This window comes from Rhopalosiphum maidis, chromosome 4 (assembly GCF_003676215.2).
Source record: "Rhopalosiphum maidis isolate BTI-1 chromosome 4, ASM367621v3, whole genome shotgun sequence".
Lineage (NCBI taxonomy): Eukaryota > Metazoa > Arthropoda > Insecta > Hemiptera > Aphididae > Rhopalosiphum > Rhopalosiphum maidis.
This window is the reverse complement of record NC_040880.1, coordinates 6,904,147-6,925,997: the sequence shown is the minus strand read 5'-3', so window position 1 is coordinate 6,925,997 and position 21,851 is coordinate 6,904,147. Positions and strand designations below refer to the sequence as shown.

The window sequence follows — 21,851 nt, the reverse complement described above, 5'->3', positions numbered from 1 at the left end:
TATATTCATCACTGCACAGAAGTACAGAACATAAAATGTATGATTTAGCAATGATACCATAGAGAGAGAAAAATATAAGCTACAAGTCCTGAATATAAAGACTTCTAAGTACTATATTGTAGGTGAAAGGTGTAGGCATAGACATATATAAAAATATAACAAGAATTATTATGGAAAAAATATAATTTAAAATTTATACACACACGTGAATGAAAAAATTCTATATAATATATTTTATTTACATACATATAAATATTATTACACAATATTATGTCTAAATACAACAAAAATCACAACTCTTTTGGAATGTCCAATTTAAAAACGGGTTGATCACGATTTTTATACTTGATTTGTACAAAGATCGAGCGATCTAATATTATGAATAAATACATCATAAACATAAACGCCCTATCGAATATCGTAAATCGCGGTTGTAACTAATGTTAATATTGAGCATGATGTTACACGATCAAACGCAATGATCTATATAACATATAAATATAAATGTGATTAATGATGATTAAAAAAAATGCGATAATCTACATTTTATGAATGCATTTTCGTGGAAATTAAACATAAAACTTAGGCCTACGTATCACAAATGATTGGACCAACTCGGACAGTATGGCACTAATAGGGAAATATATATAAATATAACTATATATTATAAATAAAATAATCACATTCAGCGTTACGTCAATTGGAATGTTTGTAAAGATATGTGTCCATTATAAATGTGAGATGATATATCGTATGTCTGTACAAGGTCCATGGCAGTGGAAGCGTGGCTGATTGGTTTCTGGGCTACGCTGAGCTAGGGCTCGCGAGAGTTTATTATAAAATGCATAATTATACGTCACATATAATTACATAATATTCTATTTATAAACAAATTTTATCGATTCCGTGTGATTGAGACGTGGCATGACAATAACAATCGGAAACCCTAGTCAATATACCTAAGATAAGTAATATATATATATATATACTTAAAAATAATCTTAAATAATAAAAAAATATATTAAATTGAGACCATAAAATGTTTATACTTATTTTACATAAATATAAATATATATAAATATGTGTGGGGTAAAAAAAGAAGGAATTAAAATAAATATACTAAATTACTGGAAATGTACACTTATTGCACAAGGTTAAATGTTACAGTTTAAAAGGGAAAAAAGAAAGATACCACGATAAGTTGAATTTGTACTGAATATCAAGTCACGTTACACTGGAGTTTCACTCGAATCCTTCCTGAATTTAAAAAACATAAAAACACAAATTTAGTATAATTTTTAAATTAATGCAAATTGTATGTATAGTAAAGTTTATAGATTTTATTTAACCCACAACAGGATTATAGATTTAAGTGATTTAAAAAAATTAGGTAAAAAAAGTACAAGTTTTGAATTTCTATTGTTGGGACAAACTTACACATTAATTTTTTTTATAATTAATTTAATTGCTGTTTTTTTCTTTTTTATTATTAATATCAATAATGGAAAGATGAATTATCTTGTTATGCCAAAAAGTATAATTTATTAGTTAAGAAATATATATGTGATGTGATTAAAGGTCAAATATATATATATTTTTTAATGATTAACAAGATTGAATAACTATTATTGAGTGGAATTAGTTCTTTTTTATTCATATTAATTTTTCGAATACTTGAAATTTCAATCTACATAAATATTGAAATATAATCACGAATTGCATAAGCCAGTTGTTAAGATTAAATAAATATACCTATCGTCTGTTTTTAAGATTGCCAAATGAATACCTAGTTTTTATTAAATCTCAAACATATGATATTATTATAATAAATTAATGCATGTAATTCAATATTTATTATGCTACATTAAATATTTACCAAAATTTTCCGAGATAATTGGATTCTTTAACTAATCTATAAATAAATTAATAGTTAATCTAATAACCATAAGAATTTATCATAGTTAAAAAAATATTTTAAATAAATATATTATAATAATAGATAAACTACATTTGATCAATAAAAGCTGATATGATCAGATATGATTTCTTTAAGACTTTAAGTAGTAAAACAAGTTTACAATAATCAATTAAATAAAATTAACACAATTAATATAATTTTGAAATGATTAATGTTCTAACATTACTTTAGTACTGTAGACATTTATGAGTTTTAAGTCATAAATAAAAGTGAGATCAGAAAAATATTTGAACACTTACTTCTTCTTCACTGTAAATTCCAAACACCATAGCAGCGATGCAAAAGAAGAAAATAACCATTATAAATCAATTATTATGTTAATATTATTAAGGCTAAATTAGCTGAGCTGTGTATTTTGTAAGATGAGCAATTAATATAATTAAATTAGTAGTTAATAGTTAATCATTTATATAAATTGGTGTAGTAAAAAGTGTCACTTATATAACAATTAAGTATAAATATATGCTTTGTGAATACAATTTTATTTTTGTGAGAGTTAATTATTACTTTTGAGATATCACTACACCAAGTTAACATCAATGTATTACAATAATAATAAAAGCTAAAAATGATTTAGATCAAGCTTAAGACTTACTCAGATTCTAGTATTTCTTGTATACCATACTCATTTGTATAACCATGTCTTGATTGTAAATTAAGAGTAGAAGTAGAAGCTTGAGTGGATGGTGATACTGGCTGACTATAAGCCCGAGCCGTTACAAACCTACTATCTACACTATGTAACGATCCATTCTCACTTCCCCGGTTTACCATAGGTGGTGGCATAGAAATACCATAAAGATCACTTCCTCTGCGATTATCACTATACAAATCTCTATAGGGTGAGTGACAATGGTCTTCTTCAGCTACAACAAAGTAATACAAGTATGCAAACAACGAGTTATTTCCAACTACTAACAATAAATAATAAATATTTGAAAAAATACCGGTATATGGAAATAAGTATTTGTCACCAAGACTCGCTTTATCATCTACATCACAATCGGATTCTGTTTTATTCAGAGAATTGAATGTTGAGCTCTTGTGGTGATAACCAAAGTGTTCATTGTTTAAGATTGGTGGTTCAAGAGACATTCGATTATTTATCACCGAATTGTCTTGATCAGATATTGTTGATCCTGTCCAACGATGTTGTCCCACAGCATGTTCTTCTTCTTGAACTAAACATTAAATAAATATTATTTATTATACAACTTCAAACAATTTACAGCTACAACTTTATACTATAAAGAATATTATTTATAGCAATAATTTTCATAAATAATTTTTTAATACTTTAAAATTTTAATATTTCATGTTTTTTACCTGTTGGATATTGTTGACTAGTCCATCGTGGAGCATATAGAGGTTTTAAATTGGGAAACAATTGTGAATTTGTAATCACATTCAGTGAAGGAGGCAATCCAGGAGCTTCATTTATATTTGGTAAGAAAGGAGTTGGTCGATTTGAAGACATATTACTTCTACGACCTCTATGACGAGAAGAATCATCTTCATCACTGCTATGGGAAGAAGCTAAGTCTAAACTTCTTCCTTCACCTGAACCTTCAGAGTCTGAATCTGATGTATGTTGTGTACGGTGAAAACTAGATGGTAAGTCGGACGTTGAATGGTCATAATTACTTGTTGTTGTTGATGTATTCCTTAATTGAGCATCGCTTCTGAAGAGAAAATTCATTATGTTCATTTTTCATAGTTTGATTGGTACATTGGTAAAAAATGATTATATTACCTATAGGGGCTACTACTAGTCTTTGTAGTTGACCTTGAAGTAGTACTAGACATGGATATGCCAATTGGTCTTCTTATTCCATCCGTATTTGTAACTCCTGTATTACGATATGACAATGATGATCTAATGGTTGGAGGTGATATAGCACCAATTCCAGAATCTGGTTCATTTTTTTCTGGTATTTCTTTTCCAATGAGACGTAATACACAATGGTGTATTCTACATCGGAGCTTTGCATTAGAATAGCATAAACCTGCTAGGACAAGCCAACCTTGACTACAAACAGCAGCACACAATGTGTATGTAAGCCTTGTATCACGTTCTGATGCTACAACCACTTCTAACAACCATACACCAACTAGTATAGGTACGCAGATCACTTGTACAACCAAAACACTCCTAAAATATATTTAATTATTAGTGTGTATAATTGGTATAATGATATCTAAAAATAATAATACCTTAAATTTCCATAACCAAGTACATGATCTTTTAAAGTAAATGCTGCTCTGATACACAGGAGCAAAACAATTACAGTAATGGCTACAGCAAGACAGGTAGGACCAATTAAACTCCAGATAACAGATTCATAAACAGACAACCAACAAAAATAGTAATTCCCATACTGATTGATTCGCACTCCAACAGATAAACTGACTATAATAGCTGGCAAAACATAACCGATACTATGATAGAAACCCATTTGACCATGGTTTACGTCCCTTAATTCAGTTAACATTCTATACAGATGAAGTGCAGCTACCAAAGACCAACCAATGGTTGCTAACCACAAATAGTGTAAAGTTATAGAACAAAATTTACACCATACCTAAAAAAAAAAAAACATTTTATTAGATTATTAATTGTAAATACATTATCATTAATATATAAAATATTATGTTATAAAATAAGATATACTTCGAAAGTATATAGAGTTCCTCGAGTTTGAGTTGCAGCTAGATACACACATTGAGTGAGCAATAAACACAGGGCAAAATGTGAGTATATAGAACTCGTATTGGTTCCTGCACGTACAGCAACTAATAACACGCATGTCACAATGAGAGCAATGATTGCTAATCCAAATGATATCAAAATCAAGAAAAGTTCTAAATTTGAATATTCAACTATGTACTGATAACAAAAAAAACGAATCAATTAGATAAAAGCTATACTTAATATAAATATGTGTAGTTAAAAAAAACATTATTTACATGTTCATCAACTACATCTGTGAGAACAGCATATGTTGAAAGCTGGTTACATGTACAATTTATGTAAATAGGATCTTTTTTCCACCAATTGTCTTCTGGTAACTCTGTATGACAACCAGCTCGAGTCCACTCACCACTTGGTCTATGTTAAAAAAAAAAATATATATTATCTCATAAATTTCATATTTAAACAATATTTGATATTTTTTGCTTTGAAAATATTAATTTAATTGGAATACTGAACTTTAAAAGTTTGATGAATGGACGAGTAATATACATTTTTAAAGAAATAAATTACATTAGTTCAATGCTTAATGTGTAGAGCATGTATCCTAAGTAATTATTAAAAAATGAAAATATAAATGCAATTTTAAACCATTAATTTTATTTTCTAGTGTAACCTTTATCCTTATAAGCTATAATATATATTTTTAACTTTTTATTATTTTATGTTATGTACATTGATGTAAGCATCAATTAAGATACATCTTAAATTAAAATATACTTAATAATCATAATGTAGTACATTTTAATTTATAGCTGTTAGTTTATTTATGGACTATCTATTTTATCAATATTTATTAAAACTATTTAGTGAGAGCTGAGAAATAGTATATACATACAAATTCATTATGATAACTTACATTCTAGATGTTGACCACCGTACACATTGAGGATTAGATCTCAATGTAACTGGATTTTTATTGATCCAAATCTTGATACGAATTGGTGAGTCTAAAGGCACCATGTCAGATAACTCTGAAATTTCTTTGCCATTCACGTGTCGTTGTTTTCCTAATTAAATTTGAATTTTAAAAATTAGTATTTATTAATTATATTTTTTAAATATAAAAACATACTTTTGGGATTATTGTGATTCAGAGTTGCAACAAATGACATAACTGGGGAACCCACTTGGAGATCTACAGAATATCTCTTTAAAACAGTGTCATCATAACGTAACGGTAACAACGCTCCAAGTGTACGATATTGTGCATAACCAACAACGGCTGCATTTTTAGAAAGTTGTCCTTTTGTAGTAGTCATTCCATGTTTTATTGGCTCAATACCCAATAAATCAATGGGTACCATTATTTGAGTATGTTTGTCAAACTTTGAAGAATCCAAAAGATAGTTGTTGTATTTTGGTAAAACAACAACAGGGCTACCCATATTTTTTAAACCTAATATTTCTGAACCAGGTTTTAGACTCAAAACCTGAATAGAAAACAAAAATTGAAATTAAAAATGATTAAAATATAAAAAAAATAAAAAGTTGTAAGCACATACTTGAATAGCTGGTTGAAGTAAAGATGAGTCGGGTAAATTTACTTTTTCTTCTGTAACTGCAGAAGTAGATAAATCTGGTCGTTCATGTTCAGGTTCAAATCCAAATAGGCTCTCAGCTGAAACTACATCTAAACCAATAGCTGTAAAAAAAAAAACCAAATAAATATTAATGTAACACTAAAAACTTTAGCTAATAATAATGACAATGTTACTAATATCAGGTAAATACACTATCTACCTTTACTATTTGTGTTGATTTATTGTGCTATTATATACAGTTTTAAAAACACTATATGTACTTCAATAAAATAATCAAATTTAAGCATTAAAATTCAAAATTGTATAAATGGCAAATAATATTAAATACCAATACCAAATAAAATGTAGAGTCAATAAAAGATCAAAGAATAATTAAATTATTAAATAAAAACTTATACATACCAATATTTGGAGTAACTACTTCAAAAGGATCTGTATAAGTATCATGTTGAGTTGTTGACAAAGTAGCCACATAATTATTTATTGTATTCATTAAATTAAATGGTCCCTGTGATGTTAAACGGTTTATGCGTTCCCAATGATCAATTTCACTCAAGTCTAACAAACGACTGGATGCCATAATCAAATTCTAAAATAAAATGATGATTAAAAAAATTGAAAAAGCTATAAATATAATTTAAAAATTAGAAATAGCACTAACCAATATATAATCTTTATCTTGACTATGGGTTAAATTCAACCCTGACAAAGATCCTTCATGAGATAATAAATGTTGTAAAAGTTGTTGACCAATAAGAACATCAGAACCGTGTAAAAATTGAGTATTATTGACTGCTTTATGAAGACTGACAGCTCCATTAACAGCAACAAATGTAGTTACCTTAATAGACTTGGTTTCTAATCCATTCAACTAAAATAAAATAAAGATCTTTAGTTTTAAATATTTTGTGAATGCACATTAACAAAATCTTAAGCATATAAAATTGAATTTAAAATTTGCTCATTAACTTAATACTCACGAGTCTCTGAAGATCAACAAATGAATTTGAAGTACAATTGAATATATCAGGAAATTGCCATCCATCTAATGTATTTTGACATAAGCGTGTGGCTTTGCCTTGAGAACCGATTGGGCAGTTTTCAGTTACACGCTCACCCCATTTAGCTCTAGGCCACCAAATATTACCTGCTATACTTTTTGGACAACCATCATAGATAACTAGAAAAATAGATGGTAAGAAAGTTTTATTTTATTATTACATCAAACATTAAGAATCTAATTTTTAATATTGAATTACCTTCACATCCATTTAATGTGACTTCAGCGTAGGAATTTGGACATTGGTCACATCTACGACCTATAACACCAGAACGACACTTACACTGCCCAGTAGTTTGATCACAAGATCGATCAAAAGAACCAACATTGTAGCAACCACACTCGAGACATTTATCAGAACCATGAGGAGTATAATGATTGTCCTAAAATTATGTCATAGTAAAAATATAATTAAATAAAGCATACTTAATTAGACTATCACGTTAAATACAATAGTATAAATTAAAAGAATAAAATTAAACATTTTAAAATAAACTTTACTTTGCAATAACATTGCCCAGTAGTTTTGTTACAGTGGGGGTTATAACCATTGTCCACCATACAGTTACAAGGACCACAAACTCCCCGATGATGTCCCCACCAGCTTACAGGGCAAGACTCTTTGAGTTCATGTTCACAGTAATCACCTGAAAAATAATGTCATCAATAAAGTTTTAAAAATAGTAAAAAAAACTTGTTTATGATCACATACCAGTAAACGAAGTTGAATTACATTGACAATGATAACCACGTAGGCTTTTACGATCCTCAATGCACAAAGCATTGTTTTCACAAGGGTTGGTATCACACACACTTTCACAAGCTGTTCCAACAAATCCTAAAAACAGTTATCATAACATATTTAGAATCCAATATACAGTCAATTTTGATCGTTAGGTAATAACAGTTTTCAAAATAAATACCTGTATGACATCTACATGTATGGTTTTGCCAAGAAGGTATACATTCACTGTGCCTAGGACATTTATTACCATTGCAAGGGTTCTCTTGTTCACAATTTTCACTAACACGTATCATAAGTTCAGGTATTTCCAATACAGTAGTTCCTCCACTGTGGCCAATTCGAACATCCTAAATTTTACAATACAGTAATTATTTTATTGTTAAATTAAATAGAATAAAAGAATTACACCAAAAAAAAAATAATAATAATAATAATAATGTATTTTCATTTACTTTAATACAGCCTTTGAATCCCATATTTTCATCAACATCAGTTAAATCTTCATTGAAGTTTCCCAATTGGATTTTTCCAACAAATTGCCCTTGTAATTTGGCATTAAGTGTTTTTACAACTGAACGAATTCCATGATCCAAAACAAATCTAACACCACCTGTATTCTGCCATATTACTTCCAAATTATGCCAATCGCCATCATTGATTTGCACACTGCTAAATACAGCTTTTTGGCCATCAACCACATAGACAATGAAACCACTTTCCAACTAAAAATGCAAAAAAATAGTTAAAATATTTAATAAAATTATAATGCAAACTACTAACATAAACACGAGCAGTAGTATTTTGTCCTATATTCACAGAAATTACTGGAGAATCAGGTTTCTTAGTCTTTAATGATAATGATGTATACCATGGAAATTGAATAGTACGCAATAACGGATTAAACGCTACAATACCATCTCCCGAAAAACGCCAAAGAGCATGTATGGCTAAACCAATAATAATTTCACATTAATATTAATACATATTATAGGACAATTTTATAATATTATTGTATTTAAATAAAAATATTTTACTTACGATGACTACAGTCTTTCCCTCCCCACAATTTAGGACAATCACATTTATATGTACCCCAATGGTCTGTACAACTGCCACCATTTTTACAAGGATTGTCAACACACAAAGATTTGCGTTCTGGGCATCCAATAATGGTACCATTATCGGCAACAAAACTAAAAATATAGACAATTTTGAGCAATCATATACTATAGATAACATTTTAAGTATTTCTGAAATATATTTAGTACAAACCTATTCAAATCAAGAAGTTTGTAGTCAATGTAAACATCAGCAATACATCCAGTAAAGTCTTTACTTTTTACTTGAAAACTAGTAGAGTCTGGTAACATGGGCAATCCACCAATTTGAAGTGGACCAGTGAGATCCAAAAAACGATGACAACTCTCTGTTAATATTTCACACCTAAAAATAAAAAATTATATAAATGTTAAAATATTATTATATTTCAATAATAAAGAACATTATTACCTTTTTTCTAACACTTGAGTAGAAACGTTAGCACAAGAATATCCAAGTTTAGACCCATATTTTACAGTTAATGGTACATCACAATCATCTAAGCTCAGAGTAGTACTCTTAAAAATAAATATTATTTAAGTTATTAAAATGCCTATTTCAAATTTTTTAATAATGTTATTACTCACTCGATTGATATAAGAAACTGTAACAGAATGCCAAAGACCATCGTTTACTACACCAGTAGGTGGATATGCTATTACGTAAGTGACTTCAGACCCTAGAGAAAATGAAAACTGCAGCCCGCGGCCTCCTTCAATAAGTTCTAAGGCAATAAAGTCGTGGCGTTCGTTATATCGACCATTGTATAATAGCAATCCAGATTCTTCTAATGTGGAAAACTTTAAAGAAATATGTAATCGATATCTTTGTCTTAATGATGGAAAAGTCAAGAACGAAGATTTTGGAAAGCTTCTAGAACGAAGTCTGCAAACTTCATCATAGTGTTCAAAAGTACCAGCTGGAGAACAATCATCACATAAAAATCCACCGCTTTTTAATGGTGTACAAGTGGCTCCTGAATGACATATTCCTGGTTTGCATTCATCGTGATTCAAGTTGATTTCACAGTTATCGCCAGTAAAACGATGTGGGCAGATACAGGAATATCCACTTTCTTTGCTTTTACATTGACCTCCATTCTTGCATGGATTAGAATAGCATAAATCCACTTCAGTGTCACACATATAATATTTTTGACTCCCTACAGTAAATAAAACATAACAATTTACAGAAAATGAAAAACAAAAATTGAGAATATAGTACTACCTGTGAAACCATGTGGACATTGACAAGCAAATGTGGTAACTGGATAAATTGGCCTAAATAAAACAGTATCACTGCTAATAAAAGATGAGGCATTGGCAAATTTTAAAACTGTTAAGCAAAGTTCAAAATTCAAACAGGGTTCTCGAACACATAAATTATCTTCAAACGGTAAAATCTGAAATTATATTTTATTATTATTGTTTTTTTTTTTTTAATTAATAGTTTCTAAAAATAAAGTATAAATAGTAAGTTAAAAATTATTACCTGTACAGTTGATAAACGAGTAAGTATTCCTCGATTTAAATAAACACGTTCTTGAAGAAATTGAGGAGAATAAAAAATACCATCTGGTTGTTTTGCAGAAAAGCTAACGTTGAGTACTCGTCCATCAACATCTGTATCGTCTTGTACACTGAATACATATATATTTTCTTTTGGGCATGGAATGATTGCCGCTAAACCAGATGTAAAGAATTCCAACAAAGGAGATAAAAAAGCTTCTTTGGTCATATCAGCTAATCGAACAGTTACTGAGTTAAAAAGCATTTCATCAGTGACCAATCGCACTATTAGGGTCATAGTAGCTTTAATTTCATTTACTCCATCTAAAAAGCAATAAAGTGTAATTAAATAAATTAGATACAAACAAAACCAAAATCAAGAAAAAAATAATTTACCAGTAACTGATATTTCCATTGAAGCAATTTTAGGTACGTTGGTGTTTAACTGTGGAGATAGGGTTAGCATACCAGTTGATTCATTCAATTGTACTAGATTAGCATTATTTCCAGATATTATTCGATAGACAAGTTTGTCTGATACATCAGCATCAAATGCAGGAACTTGACCAAATGTTCCGGTAGGAAAGTAATCTTTAAAGTTATTAAAAATAACTTGAAAATCAGAAAGTCTTGGAGCATTGTCATTTACATCAGTCAAGTATATTGTCAATGGAGCATCAGAATGTAATGGAGGTGATGAAGCTCTTACTACTAATTCAAATTTTTTCTTATTTGATTCATAGTCTAGCTCAACAGAAGTTAATAATTCAGCTTTATCAAGTCCAGGTCTTCTTAGTAAAGAAAAACTGCTAGCATCATCTCCGCCTACAAAACAAAATTATATAATGATTCACATATTTTTCTTTATATAAGTAATAAAAATCTGTTCATAAATAGATGTGGAAGATCAAGTTTCATACTATATTAATAATTCTTATATACGACCTATGAAACTACATTTTATCAATATACATAATTAATCTCACAGGTTTGTTATTTATAATTTTAATATTTATTTATATATTGCAAAATAATTTAATAAAAATTTCATAACACCACAGCTCTTGATCCAAGATTAGAATAACTCTGTACTAACTCTTAAAGATTGTCTTTAAGCTACCCATTATGTATATTATTAAGTTTAATATAATTAATAATTATTATAATTAATTTAATAAATAAGAAAATATTTTAATTTTATTATGTATAATATAATATTTTATCTATCATTATAGTCCTATTATCATTCATAGTAGTAGTATAATATGAAATCTATTTTTAAGTTACCAATAATAGAATATTGAACAATTGCATTTGGTCCTTCATCTGGGTCTTTAGCATACAACTCCCCAACAGTAGAACCAATTGGTGAATTTTCAGGAATGTACATAACTAATTTGTCAGATTCAAAAACTGGCGGTGAGTCATTTACATCTTCAATACGTATGGTAACAGGAACCTATAAAAAACTAACTTTTAGCAACAGTTTCATAATTAGCATTATATATTTATAACTATTTAGCACTTACAGCTGTAGAGAGGGATGGTGAACCTTTATCAATGGCAAATACATGAATATTATACTGAGGAATGCTTTCTCTATCTAAAGAAGCTGCTGTTCTTAAAATACCAGAAGTAGGATCAATAACAAAAGCTTCTACACCGTCATCTAAGGCATATTTTATGCGGCCATTCAAACCTGAATCTGCATCAGATGCACTAACCTATATGATCATGATGCATTAATAAAAAACATAAGGGACATAACAATAAACAATAATTATACTTGAAGGACACTAGTGCCAGTAAGAGCATCTTCAGAAACGGATCCATAATATGACGCATTGAAAAATTGTGGAGCATTATCATTGATATCTGTGATCGAAATTTCTACATCAGTGGTATCTGAAAGTGGTGGATTACCACCATCTCTAGCTGTAACTGTAAGTAAATATCCACTTTGCACTTCTCGGTCCAACGGTTTTGTTGTAACAATAGCACCACTTTGAGCATTAATAGTAAACTCAGAAGCATCGCCATAACCACTTGCTAAAGAATAAGTGATCTAAAAATACACAGAATGTTAAAGTAAAAACTTCAATCTTATTTTTCATGAACTATTGGATTTACTTACCAAAGCATTTTGTCCAACATCACCATCAGAAGCAGAAACAACAAGAACTGTAGAACCAACTGGTGCATCTTCATAAATACTAGCAGTATATGGTGCATTGTCAAAGATTGGAGCAAAATTATTAGCATCAGTAACATTAACATAAATCGTAGCAGTATCAGATAAGCCGCCTGAATCTGTTGCTGTTACCTATTATAATTACAACATCATAATAATTATAATATTATATTATATATAATATATTTTACTGTATATGTAATCTTTTGTATATTTTCTATTCAATGTAAAAATATTGGTTATAATATTGAATAAAAAAAAATATTAAGCAGAAGATACATTTTATATATTTTTTAATTTTTCTTCAAAAATACAACAATTTTTTTTTCAATTATTTAAAATGATTATCATATAATTTTGAACTATTTTTTTGTTATTTTTAAGAGAAATATAAAAACTATAAGCTAAACATAGTAAAGAACTATAATAAGTTAATGAAATATTGTCATACTGTGAATATACTATCAATTAAAAATAATATATTTTGATAGATACATTCAATGAAATAAATTTATTTTTTAAATTATTAAAATCTAATTATAGACTATTATAACATGTTATATAATGTATTAGTTAAACTTATATTATTATACACTCACCGATAAAATAAAACGTTTTTCTTGTTTATAATCTAATGGTTGAGCAATAGTTACTAAACCTTTACTACTATGAGTAGCAATCGCAAATCTTCCTCTCAAGTTTCCACTGACAATTTCATAATGTAATCTATAAAATTATTTTAAAAAAATACAAAAAATGTTAGTATAAAAAAAAAGCAAAAGTTAATAACACGTTAAGTGGCTAGTAGTTAAGCCGAAAGATATCCTTAAAAGGTGCTAACTATGAGTCAATGCAATCATAGAAATAACAGCACAGTTGTCAACTTTTCATTAATATTATAACCTTGATAACTGATAATAACTACTTTAATATCAATAACTATACCTTGGGTTTTCATCTGGATCAGTAGCTATGACTGTTGTAAGTGGTGTTCCTGGAGGTGAGTCTTCACTAATTACAACATCATATTGTTTTGGATTGAAAGTCGGTTCATTGTCATTAACATCTTGAATGGTAACTACAACACTAGCTGTGGCTGATTTGGGCGGATCACCTCCATCTTCAGCCACAACTTGAAACTGGTACTTAGGATTAGTTTCTCGATCTAATAAGTGAGTAGTGTACACCCAACCACTCTTTTCATCAACGGTAATTGGTAAGTTCTCGGCTAGAGTACCCTCAAAGTCTCTTGGAAAAATGCGATACTTTAAAGCAGCATTCTCTCCTTCGTCTGCATCATATGCTTGCACTCTTACAATACTATACCCAACAGCAACATTTTCTAATACAGATTCTTGAAAAAGTGAAGTGTAAAATCTAGGAGGATTATCATTAACATCCTTTACATTCACTAGTAATTGAGTAGTATTAGAACGACTTGGATTTCCACCATCTATAAAAACAAAATGTTAATTATTATTTAAATTTAAAACCATTATTCCAATTTATAGGCTAAGTGTATACCTTGAGCTCTAATCATAAGTCGGTAACTTCGCATTGCTTCATAGTCCAAAGGTTTGACTAATGAAACTTCTCCATTTTGACTATCAATAGAAAATTGTCCTTGCGTATTGCCACCAATTATAGCATATCTCACAACTGCATTTAAACCCTGATCAGCGTCAGTAGCTCTATAATTATAATATATTTTTAATTTATAAAATAAGAGCTTAAGAAACAATTTGAATAGTAATAGTCAAAATTTAATATTTATTAAACCAGTCCTAAAACCCATAATTCAAAGATTTGCAAAAGATTACATTTTATAAGCAAAATAAAAAAACACCATTTAAGATTTAACTGAAACTAATATAATTTACTTTTTTAATTAAATTGGTGTATAGTTAATCTTAGATTATACAATATATTTTAACTCAAACATATTTAAAATAATATAACCATTTTTAGGCAATTTCATTTTTAAAAATTATAATGACAAAATGGTCAACAAATAATAAATATCCATAAAGTCACAAATGTACCAATAATTCCTAATAAACATTTTTAAATTATTGATTGATTTTTATTTCAAAATTAAAAATATAATTTATGTAAATTTTTATAATAATAATAATAATATTATTATTATTCAATAATTTATAAGATAAAACCACCCATATTAGGGAAAATGCATTTTTCAATAAAACATAAAAACAAGGTAATACATAAAACCACTAAATACAATTTGAAAGTAGTCAGTGTAGGTACTAATAATAATTTAAGTGTTAAAAAATATAATAACTAAAATATTTTTGTTAGTTAATTGTATCAAACTAAAACTTACTTAATTGTGGAGATAACTGGTCTTTGATTTGGATTTAAGTCTTCAGGAACATTAGCTGTATAAGCTCGTTCAGAAAATTGTGGATAGTTATCATTATCATCTAATACTTTTACTACTAATGAAGCAATTGCCGAACGTCTTGGTGATGGAGGTGCTGCTTGATCACTTGCTTTAACCATGACTGTGTAAACTTCACATACCTCTCGATCTAAATTTCGCCTTACACTAACCACACCACTGCGAAGATCGATTCCAAAAGTCTCATCTGCGCTAGAGTTTAAACCACCACCTGATATACTTTCAATAGAATACTCAATCTAAAAAAAAATAAAATGTTAACAAATATTTAGTTAAGTTTGTGACACAAGAACTGGCTTCTGACCCATGTGACCCACTGGTCATACGTCATTTGTTAGCAATGTGCTCTCTCACTAAACAGTTACTCTGCAGCCATGAAATTATCAAAAAAAAAAAAAGTGTATTATAAAGTTTTATTGGCTGATATGGTTTTTAAAGACTTGATAAAATCTCTTACCTAATATTTCTGTACTTAAAATTGTCAACTACTAAGGATTTTATTTAAAAGCACACTAATTATTATTACTATTTTGATGACCTACTAACACAAAACAGCGGCTTGGTTCATGATGGTCAGGGGTCAGTTTTTATGTCGCAGATTATAGTATTATCAATTGATAGTTATTAAACTATACTTGAGAATTTAGTCCTATGTCTAAATCTGTTGCTCGTATGGTAATTATTGTTGTTCCAACAGAAACAGATTCCCTCACAGAAGCTTCATACATGCCAGAAGCAGATTCAAAAACAGGTGAGTGATCATTGGCATCTACAACATTTACTTGAAGGGTTGTGGTTGCTGTAGATGGATGAGATGATGTATCAATAGCAATTACTCGTAAATAATGAACATCCATGAATTCTCTGAAATAATTAAAATATAATATTACTACTAGGTATACTAAACTAGCATTTTACCAGATATAAATGTTTATTAAAATAACTGTATTCAGAATTAGATCAAAAAATATAAATAAATATTTTTAAGTAGTGTACTAACAAGAAATTAGTTTTTAAACGTTTAACAACATATGAATGTTAAAGTTTTTAATTTAACACAAAAATAAGTTTTATTAATTTTATTAAAGATAGTAACCCTAATAAAAAAAAAAAAAAAATTAATCTAATCATAGCTGTAATACTATTACATTACTTCCAAAAATAAAGTTTAAAGAGATTTTTGTGGCATATTTAAATAATTGATATTAAAAATCATAAACAGCATCATAAATAAAAATGGTGGTTTTTTTTAAAAAGAACTGATTACATACCTGTCTAATGATACCAATGTTGTGACTAAACCAGAATTAGAATCAATGGTAAACATTGCATGTGATCTAGTATCGATAATTGGGCTCATCTGGTATTCAATTGGATTATTATTAGGAGGCATACTTCTTGCATGTACACTACAAACAATTGTACCAGATGGAAGTTCTTCAGCTACACTAGCAACATATAGACTTCTTTCAAACTGAAGACCACTATCAGCCATCTCTACTTCTCTTCGTACACGTCCAGTTTCAGTTAAACTACGTTTATGCCACAAAATCATCTAGAAATTGGTTGTTCAGCATTAAAAATAAAAAAAAACAATAACTTTTTTAATTAATTAAAAAAAAAAATACTTTAATATAATGTTCTGAAGGTGATACAATTTCACTATTCACATCACATTCGTAAGAAATCATTATAATGATAGACATTGGATCAAGTGTTGAACAAAAGTTTTCAGCTACCACAAGATCGCCACTTTTAGACTCCACATTAAATCTATTGTCACTTATATCCAAATACCGTATTTTGCAGTCATTAAATACACTTTGTGGGATCACAGATTTTCCAAGAGGTGCAACAAATTCACTTTGTCTCCAACATTTTTTATTCGCTTCATCCATTGAAACACCAGTGCCAAATTTAAGGCTATTGATTATAAATTTAGTTAAAAATAATAACAGGTTGATTGCTAATAGGTATAAATTGTTTACTTACTTTAACACTGATAAAACCACTGAAACTAATGTTTTGCTAGACCACTTTTTAGCCAGTTCTATACGAGTGTTTAATAGTGAATCTATTTCTAACAGAATATACAATAATATTTTATTAGTTTTTATTTAGTATTTTGTGATGGATATTTCATAAGAATGTTTAAAATATTGTTTACAATATGACAAACTATCAAAGTTAAACAAAGAATAAAAGTATATTTAACTTATCTAATCTAGATTATTAAATAAAAAAGTAATGATGATTCAAAAATTAATTTTAATTACCCAAATAATGTTAAAATAATAAATTGATAAACAACCAAATTATCTAGTATTCTATCAAAAGATCAACTTTAAAACAACCAACATGACTGCAGTTGCATTTACCTGCATTACTTGGAATAAAAATATATAGGTTCTAAACATAACATTTACCAGCACATATACCTATAAATTATAGGCTATAATAAAGTTAATGTAGAGGTCCCTAGAAGTCTAGAATATATTAGTCTGAAATTGCATAGATACCTACCAAACAATGCAAACTCAATTCATACAAATAAATTATACAAGTACACTCAACCTGCATCTATCTATTTAACATTGATAATAATAAAGAACAAACTTAATTTTTTAACAGTTAATTTTAATATAAATACCTATTTATTTTAAGTGAATACCTACATTAATATATAATTAATACATATTACAAACCAATATTCTTTTCAATGATATTCTCTAGATCAGCGTTTCCCAACTTTTTTTACTCGCGGAACCTTTGCAGGAGCTTGAACAATTGTGAAACCCCCATATAATTGTTAGAACTCTTCTATGTTAGAATCAGAATTCAAATCAAAAATATTATTAATTTATTTATATTTTCCCAAATTTCTCATGGAATCTTTGGCACCGGCTATCAGAAACCTGAGATTCCGCGGAACACTAATTGGGAAATACTGCTCTAGATAATAAATTAGACTTTTGAGAATATATTTTTAGATAAATTTCTCAGTTCAAATACAGATTTTTAAATTAAAGAGACAACATACTAGGTAGGTAGATAGGTAAGTAGAACAAAACTGTACTTACTATTTTTTTCACACCCCTTAATGACCATTCTCAATGGTACAGACATATACTCCAGCGTGTCATTAGAAGTCGAGTCTACATAGAACGTAAACACGTCTGGATACTTGAATCCGTCACATTCTAATGGTCGTTCGAGTATAACTGATCCAGTATAGTGGTCGACGCGCAGCAGTTTGGCAACAAAGTCACCGCTCTTTTCCGGATTTAGTGAATACCGTCTGGCTGGCCGATCGTAGAAGGGTGTGCCGCCGTCAAACAGCACCAGCCCTGGTGAGTCCGTGTCGGATACCACCAGCAGATATCCGAACGCGGACCGGACCAGCAGCAGCAGCAGCAGCAAGCACACCGCAACATGGTTGTGCTTCACGGCTAGCATCGCGTAGTTCGACGAATCGGACAGTACGTTAAACCTGCGTTTAGACGAGTCACCTCCATAGTCATACAGTAAAGGGACAACCGATCCGTTCGGTCGTCTGGAAGATATTATTTGTAAGTAGCTGGTGACTTGGAGCAGAGTAAAACCTCTTATCTCCTCTTAGGTCAGATGACTGACGACGAAAAAACTTCGAACGAACTGTACACATATACTTCAGAAAAAGAATAATCGCTCACGAAATTGGACACTATATCATTTACAGGACGCCATTGTGTTTCAAATCTTAGAAAAAAAACGAACGCAATAGCCGCGAACGCTACGATACAGTGTCCCCTTCACCCGTACAACGCGGACGAGAACAACAAACTGAACAACAAATCCGACCGACGACGACGCCGGGACGCTCCACTCGTGTGCCGCAGACGCGCCAATGACCGACGGCGTAGAACGTTACCCACTGGAGTTTTACGATTATACCACTACTACTATACTATTACTACTACTACTACTACTTCTACTACGACCGCAGTACCGCCGTCCCCCGTTCCCGCGAACCCCTCTCGCCAACGCACCGGTCGAAACTAGTAATCAATCGGCGGGCCAGTGGTTCCAAAAGTGTTCGACTAAATTTCATAATTATTATTACATTTAATATAACGCCGCCGACAACTTCGGCAAGTACCTACACAATACTGATAAATTAAAAAGTATAATATTTTTTTATTGTTATTTAAACTTGGACCGTTCGGTGTTTATCTATTTACCTAGATTTTACGTTCACGTTTGACGACTAATTATTATAGTACCTATTCTGTCATATTAATTATTACCTAATTATTCGAATTGTCGTGAAAAATGGAACGTCCGTAGCACATCTTGAGAACTGTATATAAAAGCTTAACGCCGTTCAAACGCGTGTTGCCGTTCGTGAAAAATGTAATGTTCGTCGTGCACGCGATACACCTATTATACCTATCCGTGTTGCTATTTATAATACTAAACGGTAAAATGAGTAATAATATTTTTATGTTTTTTGATTCTCGACTCTCGTATAAGTCGTAGTACTTTACCTGTAGTCGATTGTACACGTATTTTAGTATTTTACGATATTATACATATATTTTTTTAATTTCTTAAGTTTTGCTGCTGTTACGACGCTACGCGATTTTACACGCATAAATAGTAATAGTCCCTAAAATCATAACATAATATACTAAACTGAAACAAAATTTTACTCAGTAGGCGACTAATAATTTAGTGGAGTTGGAAATTTAATGATTTCCTTTATGCCGGTTTTCATTATTCATAATTACTTTGACATAAAAATAAGATTCTATCACACTGCTAGTCTAAACATGCAATTATTATATAGGTATTTATAATTTTAAATAGTATTTTGCATGTTGTTTTCGTTAACATCTGATATTATATAGTGCAAAGAACTGGTTTTTATAAATTCCCGTTGCATATATCTTAAATGCATTTTTTAACTATTTATTCTTATTTGTAAAATCCCGACCAAGGGTACCCATTTATACAGAGGCCCGCCAGGAGTCAACAGCTATTAAATAATAAAATGTAATTATAACATTTTACTATAAAAAAAAGAAGTTATATATAAGTTAAAATTGATAAAATATGTAAAAAATAACCTGAAAATATGCATTTTAATTTCTAAAGTAAGCCATATCTTTTTTTAGACTTTAGCTTTAGAAACTGTAAAATATTATGTCTACTTTTATATATGTGCGATATATACATTTTAATCATAAGCGTGGTTAAAAAAAATGTCAGCGTTTAGATATTGAGCGTGCGGACCGATGAATATATTGATTTACAGTAATGTATTTTGTATGTTATATTTTGTATTTGAAGACATTTTTTCTATTAGAGATCATAAACTTCGATGGTGATTTACTGGTTTCTTATGGTAAATTGGTTCTATAGTTGGTACTTTTGGGAAATCAATAAAATTGAAAATTTTTAAAACTTTTTTAAATAATTGAGGAAAACTAAAATTCAAACATTTGTTAAAATTATAATATTATTATTAAAAAAATTATTTGATTACCAAAAAGTTGGACTATCTTCAATTAGAATTGTTTTTCATTGTATACAATGATTTATCATTAACACACACTATCATATTAATAGAATTTAAAGTAGTATTAACTTTAAAAATGGTTAATCTATCTAAATATTTTTTTCCGTGTAAGTACACTCAGCAACTACCATACAGCAGACATATTACTTATTTTTTTTTTTTTAATCTAGAACAAGTTAATTTATAAACTTAAATATATAAACTTAAATTTATAAATTTAATAAATATTTATGTATAATAATTATAATTTTATAATACATATTAAATTATGAGAAATCGTCTATTGGTTACATCTTTTAATTTTTTAATCGTTACAAAATTTATAAGGCATCACGGTCACATCCTCCTGATATACGACCCATCGTATAATATTATAAAAATCACACTATTACACTGTTTAACATACAGCAGATGTTATACTCCATTAAATGATAAATATCTATTACGTTATATTTTAATATTTTTATACAATATATCGATTTAGTGTCTTGCGTACTGCAAAGTATTTCCTGCTCAAATGAGTATATTTTAAGTTTTCACTTCACACTGTACTAGGTACATTAATAAAATTATATCATAAGCAAATTATACACAGTTACAATATCTACCTATATATACTATTATTATTATTTACCTACCCCAAAGTATAACCGACTACCCGTTGGCCATCACAGGCAACAACGTGATCTATACTGTTATAGTACTAGGGTTTATTGTATGTATTACACAATATACGTAACACCTCCTGTCCTCGTATAATATTACATATTATAATACATTTATAATATATTCTATAGACCGCCTGACTTTACTGCAGTGTATAAACAAATAATTTTAACGATAAAGTCGACGTATTATGTTGATTGCGAGTTCTATCCCATGTATATACGATATACGTCATGATACGTGTATTATGTATAAACTTAAATAATAATGTACTTATATCTGCGAGCCAAAGTGTCCTGAAGGACGGTACAGCGGAACATACAAGAC

At 29.3% G+C, this 21,851-nt stretch overlaps 1 protein-coding gene across 3 annotated transcripts; it reads right to left on the bottom strand.

The window, feature by feature from the left end:
- Window positions 1-206: 206 nt before the first annotated feature.
- Window positions 207-19,206, bottom strand: LOC113549955 (protocadherin-like wing polarity protein stan). 3 transcript variants are annotated; one of them, XM_026951493.1, is made up of 41 exons: window positions 18,379-19,205; window positions 17,291-17,378; window positions 16,927-17,221; window positions 16,570-16,853; window positions 15,934-16,162; window positions 15,221-15,537; window positions 14,401-14,567; window positions 13,822-14,329; window positions 13,476-13,602; window positions 12,820-13,008; window positions 12,472-12,750; window positions 12,215-12,409; window positions 11,973-12,144; window positions 11,082-11,510; window positions 10,669-11,009; window positions 10,405-10,579; window positions 9,765-10,339; window positions 9,589-9,695; window positions 9,352-9,522; window positions 9,118-9,272; window positions 8,860-9,026; window positions 8,532-8,801; window positions 8,258-8,426; window positions 8,047-8,172; window positions 7,836-7,981; window positions 7,534-7,717; window positions 7,255-7,454; window positions 6,936-7,145; window positions 6,677-6,863; window positions 6,236-6,375; window positions 5,806-6,163; window positions 5,590-5,740; window positions 4,946-5,087; window positions 4,650-4,865; window positions 4,193-4,560; window positions 3,732-4,130; window positions 3,305-3,660; window positions 2,926-3,159; window positions 2,574-2,844; window positions 2,218-2,227; window positions 207-1,257 (listed from the first exon to the last, which is right to left on the bottom strand). In XM_026951493.1, the coding sequence occupies exons 1-41, from the start codon at window positions 18,752-18,754 to the stop codon at window positions 1,243-1,245; spliced, it is 9,498 nt and encodes a 3,165-aa protein (XP_026807294.1). In that variant the 5' UTR covers window positions 18,755-19,205; the 3' UTR covers window positions 207-1,242. The 3 variants fall into 3 exon arrangements, with proteins under 3 accessions (XP_026807294.1, XP_026807295.1, XP_026807293.1); XM_026951494.1 differs by lacking the exon at window positions 2,218-2,227 and having other exon boundaries at window positions 3,305-3,657; window positions 18,379-19,206; XM_026951492.1 differs by lacking the exon at window positions 2,218-2,227.
- Between the last annotated feature and the right edge of the window lie 2,645 nt (window positions 19,207-21,851).

What these genes read in the sequence shown, in the direction of transcription:
- LOC113549955 (XM_026951492.1), bottom strand. Translation starts at nt 18,754, where the DNA reads ATGCTAGCCGTGAAGCACAACCATGTTGCGGTGTGCTTGCTGCTGCTG. An exon ending in GTGGTTTTATCAGTGTTAAA is followed by an intron (nt 17,222 to 17,290) that starts GTAAGTAAACAA and finishes TATAATCAATAG; the next exon opens with CCTTAAATTTGGCACTGGTG. An exon ending in CTGGGCAATGTTATTGCAAA is followed by an intron (nt 7,718 to 7,835) that starts GTAAAGTTTATT and finishes ACATAATTTTAG; the next exon opens with GACAATCATTATACTCCTCA.